Here is a 21,536-nt window from a genome sequence, read left to right on the forward strand (position 1 = left end):
CCTTTGAATCATCTTCACCCCAGTGCTGCCTGGCCAAAGTGTCAACGGCAACTTACTGGGACATTTTTCTACAGACCTGGGGCCTCATTAATCATTGTGGATACACTCTTTTTCATTTAAACCTGATTTTTGTACTTGCTTTTCTCCGCAAATAATGTGATGTATCATGCCAAAACTCGATGGGAAATATTGTGTAGGCCTATATATCTCACAATATTTCCCATTGAGTTTTGGCATGATACATCACATTATTTGTGGAGAAAAGCAAGTACAACAATCAGGTGTAAATGAAAAAGGGTGTATCCACAATGATTAATGAGGCCCCTGAATGGAGACAGCATTTTGACACCAAAGAAACAGGAAGTCACAAAGTTGTGTCAATAGTCTTGCTAGCAGGGCGTTCTGTTAGGGCCTATGCAGATAGAGATAGAGACACTGACGCTGGGTACAGATCAAAATAGGTCTGCAAACAGATATTCTTGGAAGAGTTATTTCTAAGCAGAATGAGGGTGTGGATTGCCATATCATGGCGGCAAGACTAAAATCTGAGCAGAGATTTAAATGCTGACTCAATCTATAAAATACAATAGGCACATTGTACTGCAGCCTTTCACGTGTGCCTGTAACAGTGCCTCACAGCAAAGACGTGCATTGGCATAAGACGACTGTGCCTAGCAGTGTTTTTAACTTATTATAGGCTACAGTAGGTGGCCAGGTGGCCTGAAATGTATAAACGGTAGGCTATCAAAGACAGAGCAATACAAGTTCACACCTGCTACGCTTGGCAAATATTAGCACCCAGCACACCTTTTGCTCGGTAGCCTGTTAGTTATGCAAGATGACATTATGTCAGGGTTAACAAATGCATTTTTCCTACGCACGCTTATTTTGAAAGGACTGAGGCGATCTGTCAGGTGCTACTGCGTCACAAAATGTATTGCCCCATCAACACCTATGATTAAGTTCCTATAATGGCACTCTGGGGACTTGGGGTTAACACGCCAGTGTAATTGCATTGTTTCAGTCACTTTGAACATAAGAAGTTCAATTGTGGCTAAAATACAACTGTCACCTTGGCACTCAGTATCAATGTCAATTGATGACGAATCCACTTTCTCTCCCTGTCTAAAAATGTCAGTGTGTTATCAAATATTGTCTCAGAATTGCCTATAGGCTATGGGTAAAATCTGCGTCTACATATTAGCACAACATGAATGACAGTGGAAAGTGCAAAACGCAAAGGTAACTATTATGACATCCCTATATCATTAAAAAAAAGTATTTCCAACGAGTATCTAAATGTCTCTGCTAATCAACCTGTAAATCAGAGTGCCTATTTGAATAATCACTGACACTGATTATGGTTGCCTCAACAAATCAACATATCAGGCTATTTCTTGAACTCACCACATATGGTCCATTTTCTCCCGAACAAACCTCCGTTTCGGGTATGGAAAAATGCATTTTAGGTTACAATTCAAATACAGAACGAGAGGTTCCTCGAACCAGCTATTTGCGAAAGAAAGGCACCGTAAACCCAGAGAAAGTCTATTGCAGCGACTGGTCAGTGATGACTAGAACCATGAGAAAGTGTCCTCGCTGTGCATTCGTTCGGGCAGCCCAATCCACAGTGTTCCGGTGATCAATCCGATGAGCCTAAAGACTGATATTTTGTATCCAACAATTTATGCATCAACTGGATTAGTGATAAAACTTCTCCCACGTCAGTGCTAAACTTTTCCCACTACAGTCCACTTAGCAGCCATGTTGCAAATGTAGGTAATTCCACCTTCATAGTTGATCTTCACATGTGCTAAAACGACGTCTGTGAATGTTTAGCTCCTGATACATTCACCGTACAGTTGCAATCCGCTTGCAATTCTTCAGGACAATGCCAATCACTTCCTTTGAACTTTCGGATGAAAAGGCGCAGTTAGTTCCTGCAGAACCCCCCGTCGCAGCCAGCGCTAATGGTACAAACGAATGAGTGAGAGGGAAAAACAACTAGACGTGTTGTATTTTTGTCGGGTTTTCTGTCTCAAAGTAGGCCTACTAGAAAATAGGGTGCATTTATTCATACACAACCAGTGAAAACACACAGACAAATGTGATATAAATCAAAGTCGCCACAATGTTGCCATCAAACAATAATGTATTCAATATGTATCCAACTGATCGTCAAGAGGCATTGCAACAGTCTCTTGGACTAAACCATATTTACAACAGGGGGTGCACTCTGTATTAAACGTCATATAAATATATTTCACACAGTATTATTCAATCACTTATATAGAACAATTGTATTATATTAAAACTTTATAGATGGCCTACACCAAGGAAATATTTGTTCCGTATCTATGCTTTTCAAATGCGCACACAGTCTACATTTTCCTCCACTAAAGCTCTGTACTGTGATGGTGTTTCCCAGAGTGTCGGGTCAGTCACATGACCAAGTGTATTCAGGCAGCACGTATGTGCACTGCGCAACCATTTCCAAGAGCAAGATTTCAATAATTAAACTGGTAGCCTAAATTAAAAAATAATATAAGCCTATATCACAGTAGGAATGTGTGCTTTGTCATTTTCTTTTTATTTAATCTAAAAAACAATAAATTGCAGTAGGCAAAAAATAATGCAAAGTTTCATCATACATAGTGCTAATGATTTCTGAAGACCTAATATAGCCTATTTTAATTTACATAGAAGATTACGGCAAATTACGCACCAACTATCCACGCCACGCAAAATAAAAATGCGCTGTTAATGATAATAGCCTAAAAGCCTACCGTAACACTGTCCCTAGCCTATATGCGAAAATGTTGCGCAAAGTCAATGGCACATGTAACACAACAGCTGTTGTTTTGGCTGCGTATACACATGTAACGGTCTCGTTTCCTACAGTACGGAGTTCCTACGGAGGCCTATTCAATGGTCTAAAGGATTTCTAACGTTGGAAGAAATAATGGTCAACCTATGAACTTAACCGGGATTCAGGATTTAAATATTTAATCGATTCCGTCCCGCAGTTCTGTGATTAATATAGGCAATATGGATATATAGGCTAATAGCCTAGACAAGGACACATGGGAGTGAACCATATTGGAACGAAGCCGACATTTATAAACACAGGCTACTGTGTCATATGACTAACGCCGTTGAAATGACAGCCGGGGACAGTCTACTGAAAGCCGCGGCGTTAATATTAATCATTAATGTAGGGCTATGTGTGTATGCGACCTGTCAACAGACTGAATTAGAGGTAAGAATAGTCTAATAACGTAGTAATGCCATAATAGCCACTGGCAACTGTCGTAGCATAGTAATACCGTGACAGGGACTGGTATAGGCAGCAGTGACAGCTGTGTTATGTATGTAGGTATGCCATCGCTGCAAAGGGGATCTCCAGAATGACACCGTATTGGGCCAGTTCTGCAACTCATCCGCTGGTCAGGTCGCCGGTCGCTGCTGCTTGCAAAGGGACAACACAAGTGATGTTGACTTCATCATTGGGTAGGAACGGGTGACGAATTTGCAGTGCTTTGCAATACTTTATCTGATGTCGAAATCGGTAGTGATTGACTCAGCGCACCTCATCATTAAAGATGGTTAGGCTATCAGTTCAGTTGTTAAATGCGTAGAGAGTTTGGGATGTGTTACAGGATTATAGCTATAGATAACTTTTTTGTGTTTTTTGTGTTTGTTTTTTGTGGATTATAGCAACTGTTAGGCTATTGCAACTTGCATTCATGTCATACAGCACATTCTTGCCTATCTATAGATAGCCTACTCATCTAGCTGTACCTGTTTTTCAGGTTGGACCTATCAAACTGTTCTCTGAACCATGTGGATAGCCTTCAAGAAGCATCTACAGCTGTTATGATGTAGGTGAAGACAGTTTCTATATCACTTTTATGTCGGCCTGATTTTCACCTGTACAATGACTGAACACAGCGAGTCAACTTTCTTTTCCTGTCTTGTGATCGTCTTCCAGAGATCTCTCACGGAACCCTATTGTCAACTTGAGTGATTCAGTGTTTCAAGGCTTTATTCAGTTGGATTATTTGTAAGTATTTACAATGTAATAACGAGTCAATGTGGCATTATTGAAAAAAGAAAAGAAAAGTTTTTGCCTGCTAATGTTTCTTTTTATGAACATGGCTATTTGGTTTGTTTTCTCTCAAAGGAATCTGCCTTTGAATCTGGTATGCCCAGGCGGTAATTCTTCCTGGGAGAAAGTAGAGGTCAAGGGTGACAACCGTCTTTGTCAGGGTCAGAAAAACTTGTGCAACCAAACTGGTCACATGTGTAAGTCATCTTTAAAGTTATATTGTTTCACATTAGTTTAAAACAACAAAAAAACATCTGTAAAAACCCTAGTTCTAATGCTTGTCTGAGTCAACTGGTATCTCAACTCACATGGCTAACTGCTGCAGATTGAAAAGTGCATTGTGGTCATGTTTCTGGTTTTAATCCTGATGTTCATCTAACAGCTTTGAATTGCCCTGAGAACTCCCTCTGTGGGCCCTACGGCCCTGGTCTCGTTGAGTGCAGCTGTGCAGACAACTTTCGTGGATACAAATGTCTGCGTGAGGTCAGTGCACCAAAGCTAACCCCCCCAAAGAACATCCCAATGGAAAGCAGAGCCTCTACAGATACATTTCAAAGAAAACATCGACTAGTTTGATTATCGTGACCAAATTCCATCTGTCACTGACTGTTGAGTTGGAAAAAACAAGGAATGGCCCGATCACGAGTTACCCAAGATTCCATTTCTGTCTAAGAGCTGTAAAAGTCATTGTGTTTTTATTTGTGTTGTAAACAGGGCGAGTTCCCGGTGGTCCAGGTGTTCGGCCCTCTGGGGGCCTCCACTGTGGTGGTCTCCATCCTGCTGTGGGTCACCCAGAGACGCTTGGTCAAGGCAGTCTGAGCATGTACCCAAGCCCCTGGTCTCCGGCCTTGTCCTCGGGACGACTCAGAAGACAACGATCTCATCGAGGGACACTAAACTGTTATGACAGGGGAACTGCTGACATGGTGGACTGAGCTGGTGTCAGGTCAATTTTAAATGTTTTTATGACTGTTTTGTCTTTAAAAGGCAGCTAGGATTTACTCTGGGGGAAATGTTTAAACGCTGACATAGGCGTAGTGCTTATGGTTTAAAACATATTTTAAATGACCGTCACAGATTGTTCACCAATTTAAAAGCACCATGTAAAGGTGGTGGACCAGTCATTAAAAAAGATTGCTCCCGCCTCCCGACATACCATGTGGCACCAGCGTTGGCTCAAGAGCCTCGTTGGAGGCGCACCAACCCACAGGTGAACAGGACGTTCTTGTTAAACCAGTCAAAATTTCTTAAATTAATGAATTCAGATCATTTTTTGGGGGGGCAAAAAAAGATCATTTTGTTCTGCACCTTTCTAAAAGCTCTGTGGATGTATTGTTTTATAGACATTAGTCTACATAAAAATATTGACTATATGACTTTTAATAATTTTGAGAACTGACAAAATTCTGTGTAATACGATATAAAAACTTTTGATCTTCGCCATTAACTGACAACTACATAAAGGTTCTGATTTGTTTAGAAATGCTTAACTACATACATCAGCATGAAAAGTATTATGTAATTATGTTATGTTCCACTGAAATGGGGTTAACTGACTGTTGAAAGTGTACAGTAACACTACAACCACATATCTGACACGAGGTGCACTTTGCATGTGCCTAAGTACTGTATATATTTTGATGCAGTACAAGCAATAATAGAAGTAGCCTACTGTATATGTTGCCTCTGCAACTTACTGTAACTAGCCCATATCCTTGCATTGCTGGGGTAAAGATCACAACATACCACAATTCTGAATTGTGGTTTGCATTTTTGAGAGACATGAAAGTAGAATACACATTGCTTGTGACATTACTTGACACATTATAGCATGTGCGGGTTATGCTGTAACTTATAACTGTTTTGGATTTTGTATTTAGACCTTGGAATAAACATTTAAGAGATTCAAATGAGCGCTTGAAGTGGATTTACGCTTGGTGATGAAAGTCTGGGAAGGACAGGGACTGTTCATGAAGAATGAGCCCTCTGGACAGCTCTGAGAAACGAGGACAGCTCTGAGGAAATGGCTTCAGCATCCGTCTGATCTTTGGTCTTTATCCTTTTTTACTTTATCCTATTGTTTGACTGCTCACTAGAACAGGCCACAGAAAACTAGCCAATGCTAATTTCAATGTCATCAATCAAATCTACAAGAGGGAAAGCTTATGGAGCAGAAAAAAAGTGAAGGAAAAGTATGTTAGTTATGGAAACACAAAGGCTGCATTTATATCGAATCCTCATGAACTTTCAGCCTAATCAGTGTATCCAATCAATTTAGAAAGTAATTGCAATTTAATATTATTAAGTTAACGAGGAACATCGTCTGCACTTGTGTTCCATTATCTGTAACGACTTGCCATGGAAACACAACCCTGATTTACCAACCTCAATACTCCCACACAAAAAAAACATTCTCAGTCTCCCGACTGCCAAGAAACACACATGGACTCTGTTTAAAAAGCATGTGCCATTTCAGATATACATTTATTGCAGGCCAAAAGCACACTGGTATCGGTGGAGGATGAGACTCTGTCGTCGCCGTCGTCGTCGTCTACGCAGTCGTGCCGGGGGGGACTCACTGGTCCACGTTCTTGACCCGCAGGACCACCGGCACCGAGGTGCACGGGATCATGCCGAGGTCCGTGATGACCAGGTCCACGAAGTCGGGCGGCGTGACGTCGTAGACCAGGTTGAGGAGGCCCAGCGAGGGCACGTCCTGCCAGTGCTGCAGGTGCGTCTTACCCTTCCGGGTCACGATCAGGTCGTCGGGGTCGTCTGGTGAGAGGAGTTTGTCAATGGTCATCGGCGATATAAATTGATTCCGAAAACGTAAAATCGGGCACAGATTTAAGGTTAGCAATGCCTACGGATGTGTTATGAAAGTTAGGATTGTAGTTCTTGGGGAACGAAGAGCATAATAGCCAATGACCTCCAGACTTACCTAGCTCGTTGGACACGAACGAATCGGTCTGGACCCTCTCGCAGAACTTGTAGGTCTCGCAGCAGACCAGCACGGGCACGTTGAAGGCCTTGGCCACCAGGGCTATCTGGGACGTCCCCACGCGAGACATCACGTAGCCGTTGGCCAGCAGGGCGTGGGCGCCCAGGAACACCTTAGAGACCTGAGAGGGAGAGGGGGGGAGGGCAAGAGAGGAGGGAGAGAGAGAGGAGGGGGGGGGGGGGAGAGGAGAGGGAGAGAGAGAAAGCAAGGGGGAGGGAGAGAGAGAAAGCAGGGGGGAGGGAGAGAGAGAGGGAGAGAGAAAGCAAGGGGGAGTAAGAGAGAGGGAGAGGGGAGGGAGAGAGAGAGGAGGGGCAGAGAGAGAAAGCAAGGGAGAGGAAGAGAGAGAGATGTGGGGAAGTGATGTTTAGAGGTATTCACCAAGGGAAACGGTTCCCATAAGCTGTGCAATGTGATCTGAGCCTCTGAGGTAATCCCATACCAAATCAATAAAACCTGAATCACTATTTATTTTTATTTTTTTTACAAAGATAGATGCTTTTAAAATTCTTTGTTCAGACACTCTCAACCGCGAAACGACAGAAACCTTCCATTCAATCTCGTGTAAAATGAGAGTAATAATATCCTAGCGGCCTAAACTTGCGGAGCGGAGTGACACCTCCGGTACAGTAGACGGGGGGGGGGGGGGACGACGACGACCCCCGTGCGTCTGCGCTCACCTCCGGCAGGATGTAGCAGACGGCGGAGATGAGGACGTAGGTGCAGCTGATGCCTCGCTGGACCAGGCGTCTCAGAGCCTCGCGGCCCTCCAGCCTGGGCCGGCTGTCCACCACGATCACACGGAACTTCCTGTTCTTCTCGAACGCCTCGCAGAGGAGGTGGTTGACCAGGGAGGAGCTGAGGGCGGGGGGGGGAGAGAGTGGGACGCAGGGTGTTAGTTCAAGCCCCCGGTATTCGGTATCTCGGTTTGAACCGGTTCCCGAAGTTGTCGGGGTACAAGTTATTTGTAGCGCACATTTCAGCAACAAGGCAATTCAAAGTGCTTTACATGAGACATTAAAAGCATCAAGACAAAGTGCAAGAAACACATAAAAGGTCACACCAAAACGAAATGCAAAAAAGGACATTTAAAACAAAATGCAGGAAAAATAAAATACCGGAATAAAAGTTACAGTGCAGTGTATGAATTAATAATTATTTGATGGTACAGTATGGAGAGAGGTTAAAACAACTCAATGTTTATAGACGACAAATTCCCATGCCACCTGTTCGCGCATATGGATGACTGCATGTACAACACAATCGCCACAATCATAGAGGCTATTATCGTCTTACCATCCGTATACTAGGATGACATCTCCGTCGCTGATCTTCTCGATGGCGTACTTAGAGATGGCTTTGGCTGCCAGGATGATCTTCTCCTCTATGAAACAGTCTATCCACGTCTGCAGCTTAGTCTTAGCCTGGAGGGAGGGAGGGAGGGAGAGAGAGGGGGAGAGAGGGAGGAGAGAGAGAGAGGGGGAGAGAGAGAGGGGGGGAGAGAGAGAGAGAGAGAGGGAGAGAGAGAGAGGGGGAGAGAGAGAGAGAGAGAGAGAGAGAGAGAGACGGAGAGAGAGAGAGAGAGACAGGAAATGGAGCAAAAGAAAAGAGGGCATCAGCATAAAGGAAACATGGGTTCAAGTGTGTCATACCAGTCCAGGAAGTTGACACAGTGTAAATCTGTGAACAGCCGGCTTGTCCTTCCCGTTCAACCCAAATGTTAATATCCAACCCCAAATACAGGAACGTCATTCACAAAGCAGATTAAAATCTCACCTCCTCCTCTTTCCATTGGCTAGGAATATTGGAGATCTCTTTTTTGATGTATTTGATCGCATTGCCCATGCTCGCCGACAGGGGGCGACATTGATTAAGAAAACTGCAAAAGAAGAAACCCAAGCATGTGCGGTACATTATTCTCAACTGGAAAATGCAATTATTTTTCCAGTCTTGAAATGTTCCATTCAACGTCATTAGATGATGAAGTAACACAAAGTCGAGTTCCGACCTACAAAGTCTAATCAAACTGATTAAAAGTTTTCAGTCATGCTACAAACTGATTCAAATTTGCAGAGTCATGCTACAGATTGATTCAAGTTTGCCGAGTCGTGCCATGTGATCCCCGTTTCCCTGGGCAGGATCACTTACCTGATGTAGGGCTTCAGCTTGTTCACCAGGTCTCTAGACAGCTCCTCGTTGGGAGGGGTGGTGTAGTCCCTGATGACCTGTGGGGAGACAGGGAGTTGTAGTTTACTTAGGAATGATGGGTATCGTGCAGTCCCCTAATGAACGATGTGGGGAGAACGGGGAGTTGTAGTTCATCTAGGACTGATGATGGAAGGCGGGGGGGGGGGGGTGAGGGGTGTTTCAACTACAAGTGAATTCAGCCCCAACATTGAACTAAAGGCACATTATATAATACAGCCCATCCAGTAAACCTGAGGGTGGGGTGGGGGCGGGGTCATTCAACTATTTACGGTAAATACAAAAAGAACAGGAGCACCGCTGGGATGCTATACACAAACACTGAGTATAGTTCATATCTGCGCCTGTATGTTAATGAGTGAAACGGAACAGTGAGAACAGCCCTGTGGGTCGGTACTCTACCTGTCTGAACAGCCCTGTGGGTCGGTACTCTACCTGTTTGATCAGCCCTGTGGGTCGGTACTCTACCTGTTTGAACAGCCCTGTGGGTCGGTACTCTACCTGTCTGAACAGCCCTGTGGGTCGGTACTCTACCTGTCAGAACAGCCCAGTGGGTCGGTACTCTACCTGTCTGAACAGCCCTGTGGGTCGGTACTCTACCTGTCTGACCAGCCCAGTGGGTCGGTACTCTACCTGTTTGAAGGGCCCTGTGGGTCGGTACTCTACCTGTCTGAACAGCCCTGTGGGTCGGTACTCTACCTGTTTGATCAGCCCTGTGGGTCGGTACTCTACCTGTCTGATCAGCCCTGTGGGTCGGTACTCTACCTGTTTGAAGGGCCCTGTGGGTCGGTACTCTACCTGTTTGAAGGGCCCTGTGGGTCGGTACTCTACCTGTCTGATCAGCCCTGTGGGTCGGTACTCTACCTGTTTGAACGGCCCTGTGGGTCGGTACTCTACCTGTTTGATCAACCCTGTGGGTCGGTACTCTACCTGTCTGAACAGCCCTGTGGGTCGGTACTCTACCTGTTTGAACAGCCCTGTGGGTCGGTACTCTACCTGTCTGAACAGCCCTGTGGGTCGGTACTCTACCTGTCTGAACAGCCCTGTGGGTCGGTACTCTACCTGTTTGAACAGCCCTGTGGGTCGGTACTCTACCTGTCTGAACAGCCCTGTGGGTCGGTACTCTACCTGTCTGAACAGCCCTGTGGGTCGGTACTCTACCTGTCTGAACAGCCCTGTGGGTCGGTACTCTACCTGTCAGAACAGCCCTGTGGGTCGGTACTCTACCTGTTTGAAGGCGTGGAGGAGGGCCACGGAGCGCGCGTTGGATCCCGCTATGATGCCCTGGGAGTACTGCAGACCCAGCCGCACGATCGAGGGGTGGATCACTGTGGAGGGAATGCTGCCGCAGACACAACCAATCAATCCCCGAGCGCCGAGACGCTCAAAGAGGTTTGGGGCATGCAAGAGAGACCAGAGGGGAGCGGGTTCTCGGTAGATACCTGACTTGCTGGGTGAGGGGGGCGTTTCGGCTGTACTGGTGGAGATGGGAGAACAGGCTGACTTTGTAGCCGTAGTCGGACCGTAGGGGGATCTGAGAACACAGGATTTTTCACACTGAGTTCACTCACACACACACACACACGCCCACCGGAGGTCACAGAGACCAAGGGACGGGGACACTGGACGGGGTCTGGAACAACCCCCCCCCCTCCTCCCCATTGAGGCAGAGCCTTGGGACAATCAGAGTCCAGTGAGTGGTTTAGGCACAGCAGGTATGTACCCTTTATGGGACATGAGGAGGAAGCAATGATTCCTGAGAGCCAAATGGGTCATCTGAATTGGAATACACGTACAGGTACAGTAGGGAGGAAATGCAGTGTATTCAATCGCGTTCATGTCTAAAATAGAGATGATTCCTTAATTTGAAGCAGGGCCAGTAACTCTGTCAAGTTACTAATGAGGATTCACTCGGCGACACTTGCCGTGTTTTGAAAAGCGCCGCCCTACGGACGACAACAACCAGGTCGACCCATTGCAGCTCTGTGAGAACCGAGTGCTTCCAGCTCATACCACCTGTCCAGGTACACGACAACAGATCGGAAAACCGCAATCCCATGAGCCCTGTGCAGCAGGATCAGCACAGAGCCCGTGACCCGACAGGGACTCACGTACACCAACTCAATACAAACAGCACACCCTAATTTGAAGCATCATCATCAAAATGTTCTTCTCCCCTTCATGTACTGGCAAGATGGGAAGGCGGTCATTATCCCGGAGAGGCGTGCCGCAGACACGGGTACGAAGGGAGACGGAATCACCCGCCGGCAAAACTAAGACTCAAACTCAACAGCAGCACACAGCAAGACGGGGGCCAGACCTCAGACGCCTGATACCTTTTTAACGGCGCCGCGCCCCGCGGTCTGAAAGAGACGTGAGGTACGGTACACTTGGTGAGAAAAGCAAAGAGGTGGTTTGGGTTTAAGTGCCGTGAGGATCGGCTGCCTAACCACTCCCCTGTAGTTACTCTCAGCCCTGGGGGGAAATTATACAGCGTACAGTAAAATACTTTGGTTGGTTTGGGTTCAAGGAGTGCAATTGAGCCTCTGGAACAGTCCCAAGAGTGAAAACTCTGAGGTCGATAAAATACACAAATCATCTTGAAAAACACTTTCTCATTCGTCCAAACTTTTGACTGGTATTGTATGCATTTGACCCAAGTCTTGCTTATCTTAACAGTTAAAAAGAACTATGGCCAAGGATGAAAGAATAACACCATAATAATAATAATAATAATAATAATAATAATAATAATAATAATGATAATAATACAATGACTATAAATGCTGCAAACCTGTTGTCTCTCCAACTTCTTGGCCAGTCTTTTCACCACTGCCGGGTCGTCTGCTTGGATATGCTCCGGCAGTCTTTTCACCACTGAGGGAAATAAGGAAGTCAAACGTCTTCTCGTCTTGTACTGACGCTACCCGTTCCACAGAATACATATGAACTGAAACAGCTTCCTACATGATGTTAAAATCCTACACACGGAATGGTACCTCTAGGAATTATACATTTTGTGTAAATTTGTCATTTATAAATAAAGTATTGGAATCTAACTGTAATTGAGCGTTATCTTAGAGCCGGCAGCAACATTTCACACTGACTGTACACCATACATTACATATGACAGATAAATGAGTCTTGAATCTAACACTTCATTGTTGATGGGTTTTTTGGCAGTAGGCTGTACCGTACCTGGCTGCAGCTCATTCGGAGGGGCCTTGGGTTTGCTGGGGGCTGTTTGCTGTTGACCCTGCTGCTCCGCCGTCTTCTTGGCCTGCTTGGCGCGGTCAGCCTCTTGCCGAGCTCTCCTCTCGGCCTTCAGCTCCGCCTTGCTCTTGGCGGGCTTGTCTGCCGGGGCGGGGCCGGGGTCTGACACAGGCACGGGTGAAGGGGAGGGTGCAGGCACTGCTGGGGGGGCTGACAGGAAACAAGACAGACCGATGAGCAGCTGTTGAGAAAGTGGGACTGGTACTGTAGGTGAATGCCAGTGGAGAGCAAAAAAAAGTGTGGCTGTTCACCTGACTACAACTGGAAACATCATCTTTTCTCTACCAGATAACACCAATGTATGATACAAACAGAGATACCCATGCAGCAACACATTGTTTTGTTGTAGGGAAACTTTTGTTGGTCATCGTGAACGAAATATAATACAAACTGTGTCAATATTCATACTACCCCAGGCAAAGAACAAGAGTATTCAGAGTTTCTCGGAGGAAAAGACGATTTCGACGTTCTTCCGACTGGATTTGGCAAATGTTTTGTTACGCTGATTGGCTGAAGGAGTCAGTCTGTCAAGACAAGTACTCCCGCCCACTATAATCGTTCTAGACAGGGGGGGGAAGGCCAGACTGATCTGCGGAGTGAAACTGAGCGTGAAGCTCGCTAAGGTCAGGATGGTCTCGAGAGGCGACTAGTGAGCGTCCTCAGCTACCTTTCTGTGTCGGGGGTTGCGTGGCCTGTTGTGCCGGAGACGGAGCGGCGGGCTTCTTCTCCGTCTCTCTTTCCGACGGGCCCCTGTCGTCCTTGCTGTCGCCCTTCTTGTCCTTCTGTTTCTTCTGCTGCTTCTTCTCTTTCCTCAGCTTCTGCTTCTCCTCCTTCGTCAACTCCCGGCCTTCAATCTTCGGGCGACACGTGACACAGAACAAGTGGAGTGTAGAAGAAAATAAACAGAACATAAACAGAGGTTGTAATTTATATGCCACAGACACAGTCTAGAACTTTCTCTATTTTTCTTTTTCACAACTTTTTTGTTTTACTTAACTTACCTTTGCACGGTCAATGTCATCTTTCTTACCAGGTCCATCTATAACAAAGTGAAAAAAAGAAAGTCAGTAAATGACAAGCTAGCTACAGTAAGCTCGCAAGCTGCACATTAAATACACTCACTAGCTAGCAAGCTGCAGTAGATACCAGCTGGCATGTGATTCGTGTGAAACGTGCATGCAGGCATTACATTGAATAATTCTAGGATGTTTATCTGTCAAATGTGCAACATACACTTTAGATTGTGATTCTTGCACTTTGCCTTCAGCACTAGATTATGCTCTTAGTCACTTGTTTTAGAAAGAAGATGCACTTGTGAATTCTGGCAAGTAGTAGTACATTGGCTCTTCCTACGTTAAATGCAATTATTGTTAGTCGCTTTGGATAAAAGCGTCTGCTAAATGACTGTAATGTAATGTAATGTAATGTAATACAGGTACCGTGACTTTCATTCATACAGCTCACTCGAAGCATGTCAGTGCAGAATTAGCTAGTAAGCTATCCAGCTGACACAGCAAGGTAGTTAGCTAGCAAGCTAGCCCCACACTGGGACGCGCACTTACTAGCAAACTTACTAGCAGCAAGCTAACTAGCCATAATGATAGCAAACGACCAGCTGACTAGAAAGCCACTGTGCAATTAGATAGCTAGTATTTTCAACTTAGTTTCCAGTGAGTGAATGATGCAACATTCGTCAGCAGTATGCAACTGGCCACACGGGTGCTACTAGCTACACACACCAGCATCCCTTCTGGTTGGAGCCAGCTAGCTAACCTTAGCTAGCTATGAATAGCTTAGCTAGTTAGCCAATGATGCAAGCTAGCTCGCCAACTCCAAGCGACACAGACTAACGCAAGCCTTCTATATATTAGAATACAACATGGGAAACGGCCGGCCAATACGTGTAACTATGTGACATTCAGTACCAAGCAATATCACTTTTCTATAGTCTTCTACTGGCTGTCACCCATCTCCAGACTCACCTGGCTCTCCAGTGTCAGCCATGTTTACGAGAGCTCAGCCCGTGCAGGAGACCTGTCAGGGATCATGGACTTGTTGTCGAGTGCCCTCTTGCGGTGAGGAGCGGAATTAGTCTTCACCCCACCTTACAGTCATGGATGTACTGTAGTAGGCCGACATGGCTCACAGTGCTCAATAGAGCAGTGTAGTCTATAAACTATCTCTAGGTTAGATTCTGCAAAGTATATTTCACCAAGTAGATCATCAATCATAGATTGTGTGGAGACGTCAGTCACAATCTTTCTTGCTCGCTTCAGGGCCCTGGAGGTGTGCAGGTCCTGGGGGGATGGCAGGTTGCAGCCAATCACCTTCTCAGCAGAGCGTAGGACACGCTGCAGTCTGCTTTTGTCTTTGGACGGTGGCAACAGCGTACCAGATGGTGATGGAGGAGGTGAGGATGGACTCCATGATGTTGGCGTAGAAGAATACCAGGAACATCATCCTCTGTCGTGCCTGATGTTCAGCTCCCACTTGAGGTCATTAGAGATGACGGTGTCCAGGAAGCGGACGGACTTGACTGGGGAGTCACCCAGGGTGATGGTGGTGGGGGTGGGGGGTCTTTCTGAAGTCCACAACCATCTCCACTGTCTTTAGAGCATTCAGATCCCGGTTGTTTTGGTTACAACACGTGTCCATGTCCCATTTCAACACACCCCCATGTCAATATTCCACATTCTAACTAGACAGACCAATCAGAGCATCTTATGGAATGTAGGAGGGACTTAAGTCCCACTCCTAACTATATCCGTAACTCCGAACCTGATCCTCATATACAATTACATGTTAATGGATTTCCGGGTCAACATCCCTTAGAATGCTGATGGTCTTAAGCCCTACCCCATTTAGAAAACTTGACCTTTACAGAACTCTATTTGATTGGTTCTTTGCCATAGGTCCCCGAGGAGCTCTGAAAAAGACAGGTGTACTAGCTGCTGTCCAATGAAATGACCCGACTGTCTGTTTCTCTGCCTAAGTTTTGATTCTAAGGTTTCTCTTTATGATGCTATACATCATTCAACCTAGTAGGTACAGTATATAGTTACATGTATGACTACATGTAAATAACATTTAGATTATACGCCTATGGATTAAGAAGTGAATTATGGGTCTATTGCTACAGTTACACAACAGAGTATTATGTTACTATAAATACTTTTATATAAATCAGTTCCGGTTTCATAAGCATCCATTTACCATGTATTTACTAAGCTATTCTTAAACTAAGAATGACAATGTATGACTGTAATAGCAGTAAACACAAGATTCATAATTATACCCAAGACTGAGAGGAGTCCAATTTTCATTTCATTCTTTATTTCAGTGACTCATTGAAAAGCATATCGAAAACCTTACAACAAAATGGAAACACAACCCATATCTTTTATTATTTGTTTTACAGGCACAGCATTATAAAGACATCAGGATATATTTAAAATAGGAACAACATTGATATTAATCAGAACACAAAAGCAGACTACGTCTGTCAACACTGTCTTTCACTCCCGTCTGTGTTTGCTGACTGAAATCACGACGCAGTAGCTGGTTGAAGGGGACCAAACCTCACAGAAACACTTGACTTGGTTCCTTTTGACCAGCCACAGCAAGGTGTGTTGCTTCAGGGAGAGAGGGTGAGAGAGATAGGAGAGAGAGAGAGAGAGAGAGAGAGAGAGAGGGAGGGAGAGAGAGAGTAGAAGAAAACAGTGAGAGAAACAAGAAGAAAGGAACAGAGAGAGAGAGAGAGAGAGAGAGGGAGGGAGGGAGAGAGAGAGTAGAAGAAAACAGAGTGAGAGAAACAAGAAGAAAGGAAGAGAGAGAGAGAGAGAGAGAGAGAGAGAGAGAGAGAAAGACACAGAGGATGGTGGAGTCGTCACCGAGGACTCATGATGACATCATGTCCTCTTGGTTCTCTTACCTGTTTAGAAGAGACAGAAAAACAAAGAAGGTTTGTGAGATCACACGTTTTACACTGCGTGTGATATGACATGTGATGGCGTGTGACATGACATGTGATGGCGTGTGATATGACATGTGATGGCGTGTGATATGGAAGATCTGTCAGGAACACAAGTACCTGACTATCAAAACACAACCCATTGGCTTAAAGAAGTCATGGGCCAGTGGCCAGGAATGGGCCGAGATCATTTTACTGTAGGTAACAGACATTGCTGGTTAAGTTTCCCAATCAGCCAATGAGAATGGACACATTCACAGTTACTGAGAAAATGGTGACATATCCACAAAATCCTTCTCACCCTACAGCATATCCCAATGATAGCTCCACAACCCGTTACCCCATCTCTCCCCTCCCTTTCCAGACCCTTCCGTGGCTATAATGGGAAACAGCTGTGGTCCGTCAATCTACCCTGACGCTCAGCGGTTGGGGCAGGGCAGTATTTCTCTGGGGGGGGGGTCCCCTCCACCATACCAGCCCGTCCACCCCACCCTGCATGGCTGAGGTCTAAAGCTAGCTGCACATGTGCCTTGAGTGGAGTAGACCGCATGAAGAACAGTCTATTCACCTGTTGGCTCTGGGTCACACACACACACACACACACACACACATACACTCACATGCACACAAACAAACGCACGCACGCACTCACACTTGCATAGGCTTACAAACACACACACACTCATTCGCACACACATGCACGCATACACACACACACACACACTGGCCCCAACTGTAAAGAAAGCTAAATCCCAAATGTGTACAAACTTACAAACAAACATACAAATTTTGAACCTTATTAGTCTCATATACATTTCCATTCACATTGGCTATTGTTTGAGTGTCAAAGTGCCTAGAGTAAATCAATTCTTGAATACTAAAATGAATCACAAAAAAAAAACTTCCCAGTTTGGCGCTCAATTCCCCTTGAAACCACACACTTCCTTACATTCCATAACTGGCATATTCATATGGGGATATAAGGAAGCATGTCTTCACAAGGGGCAACAACTGGATCCACGGCCGGGTGGGACAAAGCACTCTTTCATAGCCATAGTAGCGTGAGCAGAGCCCTAACGCGGCTTAACAGCAGTTAACTGTGAGCTGGAAAGGGAAGGGCTAAAGACTGCCTTGATACGGTGACTTAACACTATTGTCTCCTCAGAATCTGATGATTTTGTTGAAGTTAAATATGAGGAATTTGAATGTCATTATCGATGTGTCAACGATTTACTGTATCCTGGCGTTATTTTATGTATTTGCTCTTGTTCAAAACAGCAGCAACTCTAAGAGGATAGGATAGTTTGATGGATAATGCGGCCATATTGGATGACCAACTGTTCCTCGTTGTAACTCTAGATGCCCATGTGCCCAAATAACTGGGTGGGGAGAGGCAGAGCCTGGGTACTAGCAGCTAGAGGTCACTATCCATGAAATTTCCAAAACATTGTGCACTATGTCATGTCAAGTCCTTTTTAACCCAACAACAGGTTAAAAATATACTAGGGAATCTGTGTTGAGAATAGCAGTCCACCATTGATTGATGACTATTCAGTAAGCACACATAGCTGACACAAAACAGTTTTAGTACATTTAAACCTAAACGAAAAAGAACGTTTCCATACCTTTGTTGGGATTCAGTTGCCAGCTTGCCGGGAATCCTCTTTGTCGACTCTTTCAGATTGTGTGTGTAGAAGTGCTGCCACACACACACGCACACGCACACGCACACACACACACACACACGCACACTGGCAGGAGTAATGAAGTAGGCCAGTCAGTAAGAAGTGCACTAACCCAGATACCACTCTGAACTTTATCCACAAGGCTGGCTCCTCTGAAAACATGGCCCCTATACTTCCCCTCTCCACAATCCCACAGAAGAAAGCAACCTCTTCTACAGAGCTCTACACTCCACAAAAACAGTAACTCTTCTTATATGAAGATCAAAGATCAAATCAAAGGCGGTGACACCTTGTCTAGGAAGTAGGAACAATACCTTGAGGCTCCAAATTACCCACGATGCACTTTCCTACACAGCACCCCCATTGACCCTCACCTGGCAGAGGTGTCACGTCCTGAAGAGCCCCGCCGGGGGGGATGTTGTGTCAATCGTAAACCGGAGACACATCACCTAACAACTGTTCTAACACCTGACCCAACTCACATGGCAGAAAATCAAAGTAGTGAGAAGGCAGGATATAAGAATAGAGACCATCTCACAGGACTCAAAGATATTTGGGCCTACAGGTTTCCAAATGCATATGGTAAAAACAACAAAAAAAGTCTTATTTTTATCTAATTTTAGCAGCAAAAAACAAACAAACAACCATTTTGCATTTACGAAAAGTAAGATTGACTAGAAGCAACTGTAGATCAGAACCAAATGATCCAATACAAAAGGTAAAAAAATTACCTGAAGAGCTGTAAGGTCACAACACCACAAACCCTAAACTCATCTCAACAACAAAAGTACAGTAAGACCTCAAACCTACGCAGCCAAACCTACACTCAACCCTCCCCTACTCTACTCCCCTAGGCCCTTGACCTCCCTCAAACCACCCAGCCAACCTCCAGCAAACGCTCCTCAACGTCCCTCAACACGTCCCTCAACCTCTCCCTGCCGCTCTGCCCTGTCCTCTCCCGTGGTGGTACCATCCTCCTCTGTGTCCAGCCCGGTGGAGTGTGTCCAGATCAGGCCTCGCCGTCCGGCCTTATCTATCCGACGGACGCGCCCCCCTCCGCTGCGGCCTCCCACCTGTTGGTGTCCTTTAGAAGCCTGGGCCTCTCCTGCGCCTCCTGCTCAGCCCAATCAGGCCCCATGACAGGGGGGAGCCGGCCTGTGAAATCACACCTCTCAGCTGTTCGCACTGGGCTCGAGATACCCTACACCCCCACGCCGTTGGTTCCACCCCCCAACCCCCCACCAACCACCCTGTTTTACATCGAATGTCAATGGCCCCTTTTTGGAAGAAAAAAAAAAAATGCAACGCATGGACAAGGAAACAACTGCTCTTGGGACTTTTTTATTGGTTGGGTACAGTTAGAACAGCAGTCACTGCCACAGCTGAATGAAAGGTTGGGTTTCAGGGGCTCTTTGGTTTCTGGAGTCCTATATGGATCTATAAAAGTATTCCATCGAGTTGAGACAAGTTGAATGTACTGTTGGTCTTGTACATTGGATCCTGTACAATGAAATTATAGTCACACAGTTTCAATTCTCACTTTGCACTTTGTTTCAAAACACCTTGGACAGGTCATGAAAAAGCATGAAAATCAGTATTGTACAAGCATCATAAAACTATTAAGGTGTGTGTCTTCAAAGATGGATTAGCCCAACAGGTTTCACGCCATAAAAATCCTTCTGTCACCCTAAGTGTGATAGAAAATTTACAATCTTCTTTGATATTTGAACCTTCATGACTGCAAGGTCTACTGTATGACATGTAAGGAGTGTGAGGTATGCTGGGTGGGTGTTCTTATGAGTCCATAAAAACAGACAGTAAATTCAAAATTGGCCGCAACAGTATCAAAACCAGCCCTCATGAAAGTGACCACCTAGACATTAACATACTTTATGCTTAATATAAATGAATATTGGTTAAGTGGTGTAAAATGAGCTTCTGATAGTTTGTTATGGGTTAGAGGGAAAAATACAAAACAAGGGGAATTAAAATAAGTAAATACATAAATAAATACATACATAATATATAAAGTGACATAATATACAAATAGCCTTACTAAAAGTTTTGTAATTTTAGTTACAAAGCTTTTAGTTACTGTACGTGTGTAACAGTGGACTGTGAATCTTACCACATGTGACGTCGGTTGCCTAATCTTACCACATGTGAAGTTTGTTGCCTAATTAATGAGTCACTGAATGATTTTAGTCACCTCAGAAATTACATTCAAACCTACATCATCTCCAGCCCCTACATGACCATATCATGCTATATTATATTAACCATAAGTGGCCTGTGGCTTGTTCAGCTGTAGGGGAGAATGGCCAGGGCTCGCGGATCCATTTTCCTCTGCAGCAAGCAGTAGCTCCACTAAGGTCAACACCTGTGTTCTAAAATCAGCCCCTGGGCGGGGGTACACTTGGAACCGGGGGGGCCTCATTCACAGAAAGCTACCGCTCTGAGCAGGGGGGGCTTATATTGAAACCCAACGCTCACTCTATTTTGGAGGCATTCGCAATCTACAAATAGCCCATCTCGTCTTTGTAGCCTCCCGTTTCTCATCCGCCAGGATGTCGACTAAATTCGACAGTTGGTTGATATTTCCCATGGCTAGGAGCCGCACACAAATGCAACATTTCCAGTTATGTCGGCTATGCGACGGCCTTCACCAGATATAAAGGATGATATCCTGTGTCTTTTGTCGCCAATTGAGTTCTTGGTCATTTTAAAGTACAAAACAATGTCCGAGACATAAATTATAATCCTACTGTTCTTCCTACTGTAGCAGCTGACTGCTACCACATCCTGACATGGACGGCTGGCAAAGGATTTGCCTGTCTGATAAGGGTCCTTACCGAACAAGTGTCACCATGCTTTGCTTTACAGAATGTCTGATACATATGTTTTGTAAGTTAATGCAAAAGCTCTTCTGATCCAATGTAGCTCTGGTCGAGACAGATGTCTCATAAACTCTCATGGTCACGGCAAGGCCATTATTGTTTTCATAATGGGTTCTTCGAAACCTCTGAACGAACCCTACAAATATAACTCAAGTGAAATGTTTAGAATGGCTAAACTCTTTTTTTGAAATCATCAACAAATGAAAGTGCTCGATATTACCAGATTCGCCTTCAGATTATCAAATACATCGATCCCATCATGAGCAACAATTAGACCCAAAGGCTGCGACATGGAGGGGGGTCAGAGTTTGAGTGGTCTGTCAACTCCAAATTGGGTCAGAGGGGTTATTTATAACCCACGTACACATGCCTCAGCCCAAGTCCCCTAATCACTTTGTTC

The 21,536-nt window shown here is 45.1% G+C and overlaps 3 protein-coding genes across 3 annotated transcripts in view; 1 reads left to right on the top strand and 2 right to left on the bottom strand.

The window, feature by feature from the left end:
• The window catches only part of snx17 (sorting nexin 17), a 30,922-nt gene extending 28,799 nt beyond the window's left edge, over nucleotides 1-2,123 (bottom strand). Inside the window, exon 1 of the mRNA XM_084453626.1 lies at nucleotides 1,408-2,123. Within this exon, the coding sequence (XP_084309752.1) occupies nucleotides 1,408-1,464 (57 nt within the window). The 5' untranslated portion in view covers nucleotides 1,465-2,123. The remainder of the gene's footprint in view (nucleotides 1-1,407) is intronic.
• Nucleotides 2,124-2,932: 809 nt separating this feature from the next.
• On the top strand, nucleotides 2,933-5,942 carry atraid (all-trans retinoic acid-induced differentiation factor). The gene is made up of 7 exons (XM_084453421.1): nucleotides 2,933-3,259; nucleotides 3,377-3,510; nucleotides 3,813-3,881; nucleotides 3,992-4,063; nucleotides 4,184-4,305; nucleotides 4,491-4,591; nucleotides 4,823-5,942. Exons 1-7 carry the CDS (start codon nucleotides 3,143-3,145, stop codon nucleotides 4,925-4,927), a joined length of 720 nt encoding a protein of 239 aa, XP_084309547.1. The 5' UTR covers nucleotides 2,933-3,142; the 3' UTR covers nucleotides 4,928-5,942.
• Nucleotides 5,943-6,580: 638 nt separating this feature from the next.
• eif2b4 (eukaryotic translation initiation factor 2B, subunit 4 delta) lies at nucleotides 6,581-14,599 on the bottom strand. Its single transcript, XM_084453606.1, has 13 exons — nucleotides 14,567-14,599; nucleotides 13,586-13,623; nucleotides 13,252-13,438; nucleotides 12,510-12,734; nucleotides 12,106-12,188; nucleotides 10,754-10,845; nucleotides 10,539-10,653; nucleotides 9,255-9,331; nucleotides 8,883-8,985; nucleotides 8,403-8,530; nucleotides 7,787-7,964; nucleotides 7,050-7,230; nucleotides 6,581-6,883 (listed from the first exon to the last, which is right to left on the bottom strand). The coding sequence occupies exons 1-13, from the start codon at nucleotides 14,586-14,588 to the stop codon at nucleotides 6,684-6,686; spliced, it is 1,629 nt and encodes a 542-aa protein (XP_084309732.1). The 5' UTR covers nucleotides 14,589-14,599; the 3' UTR covers nucleotides 6,581-6,683.
• Nucleotides 14,600-21,536: the final 6,937 nt, after the last annotated feature.

The sequence above is a fragment of the Borostomias antarcticus genome (assembly GCF_949987555.1).
Source record: "Borostomias antarcticus genome assembly, chromosome: 19".
Taxonomy (NCBI): Eukaryota; Metazoa; Chordata; class Actinopteri; order Stomiiformes; family Stomiidae; genus Borostomias; species Borostomias antarcticus.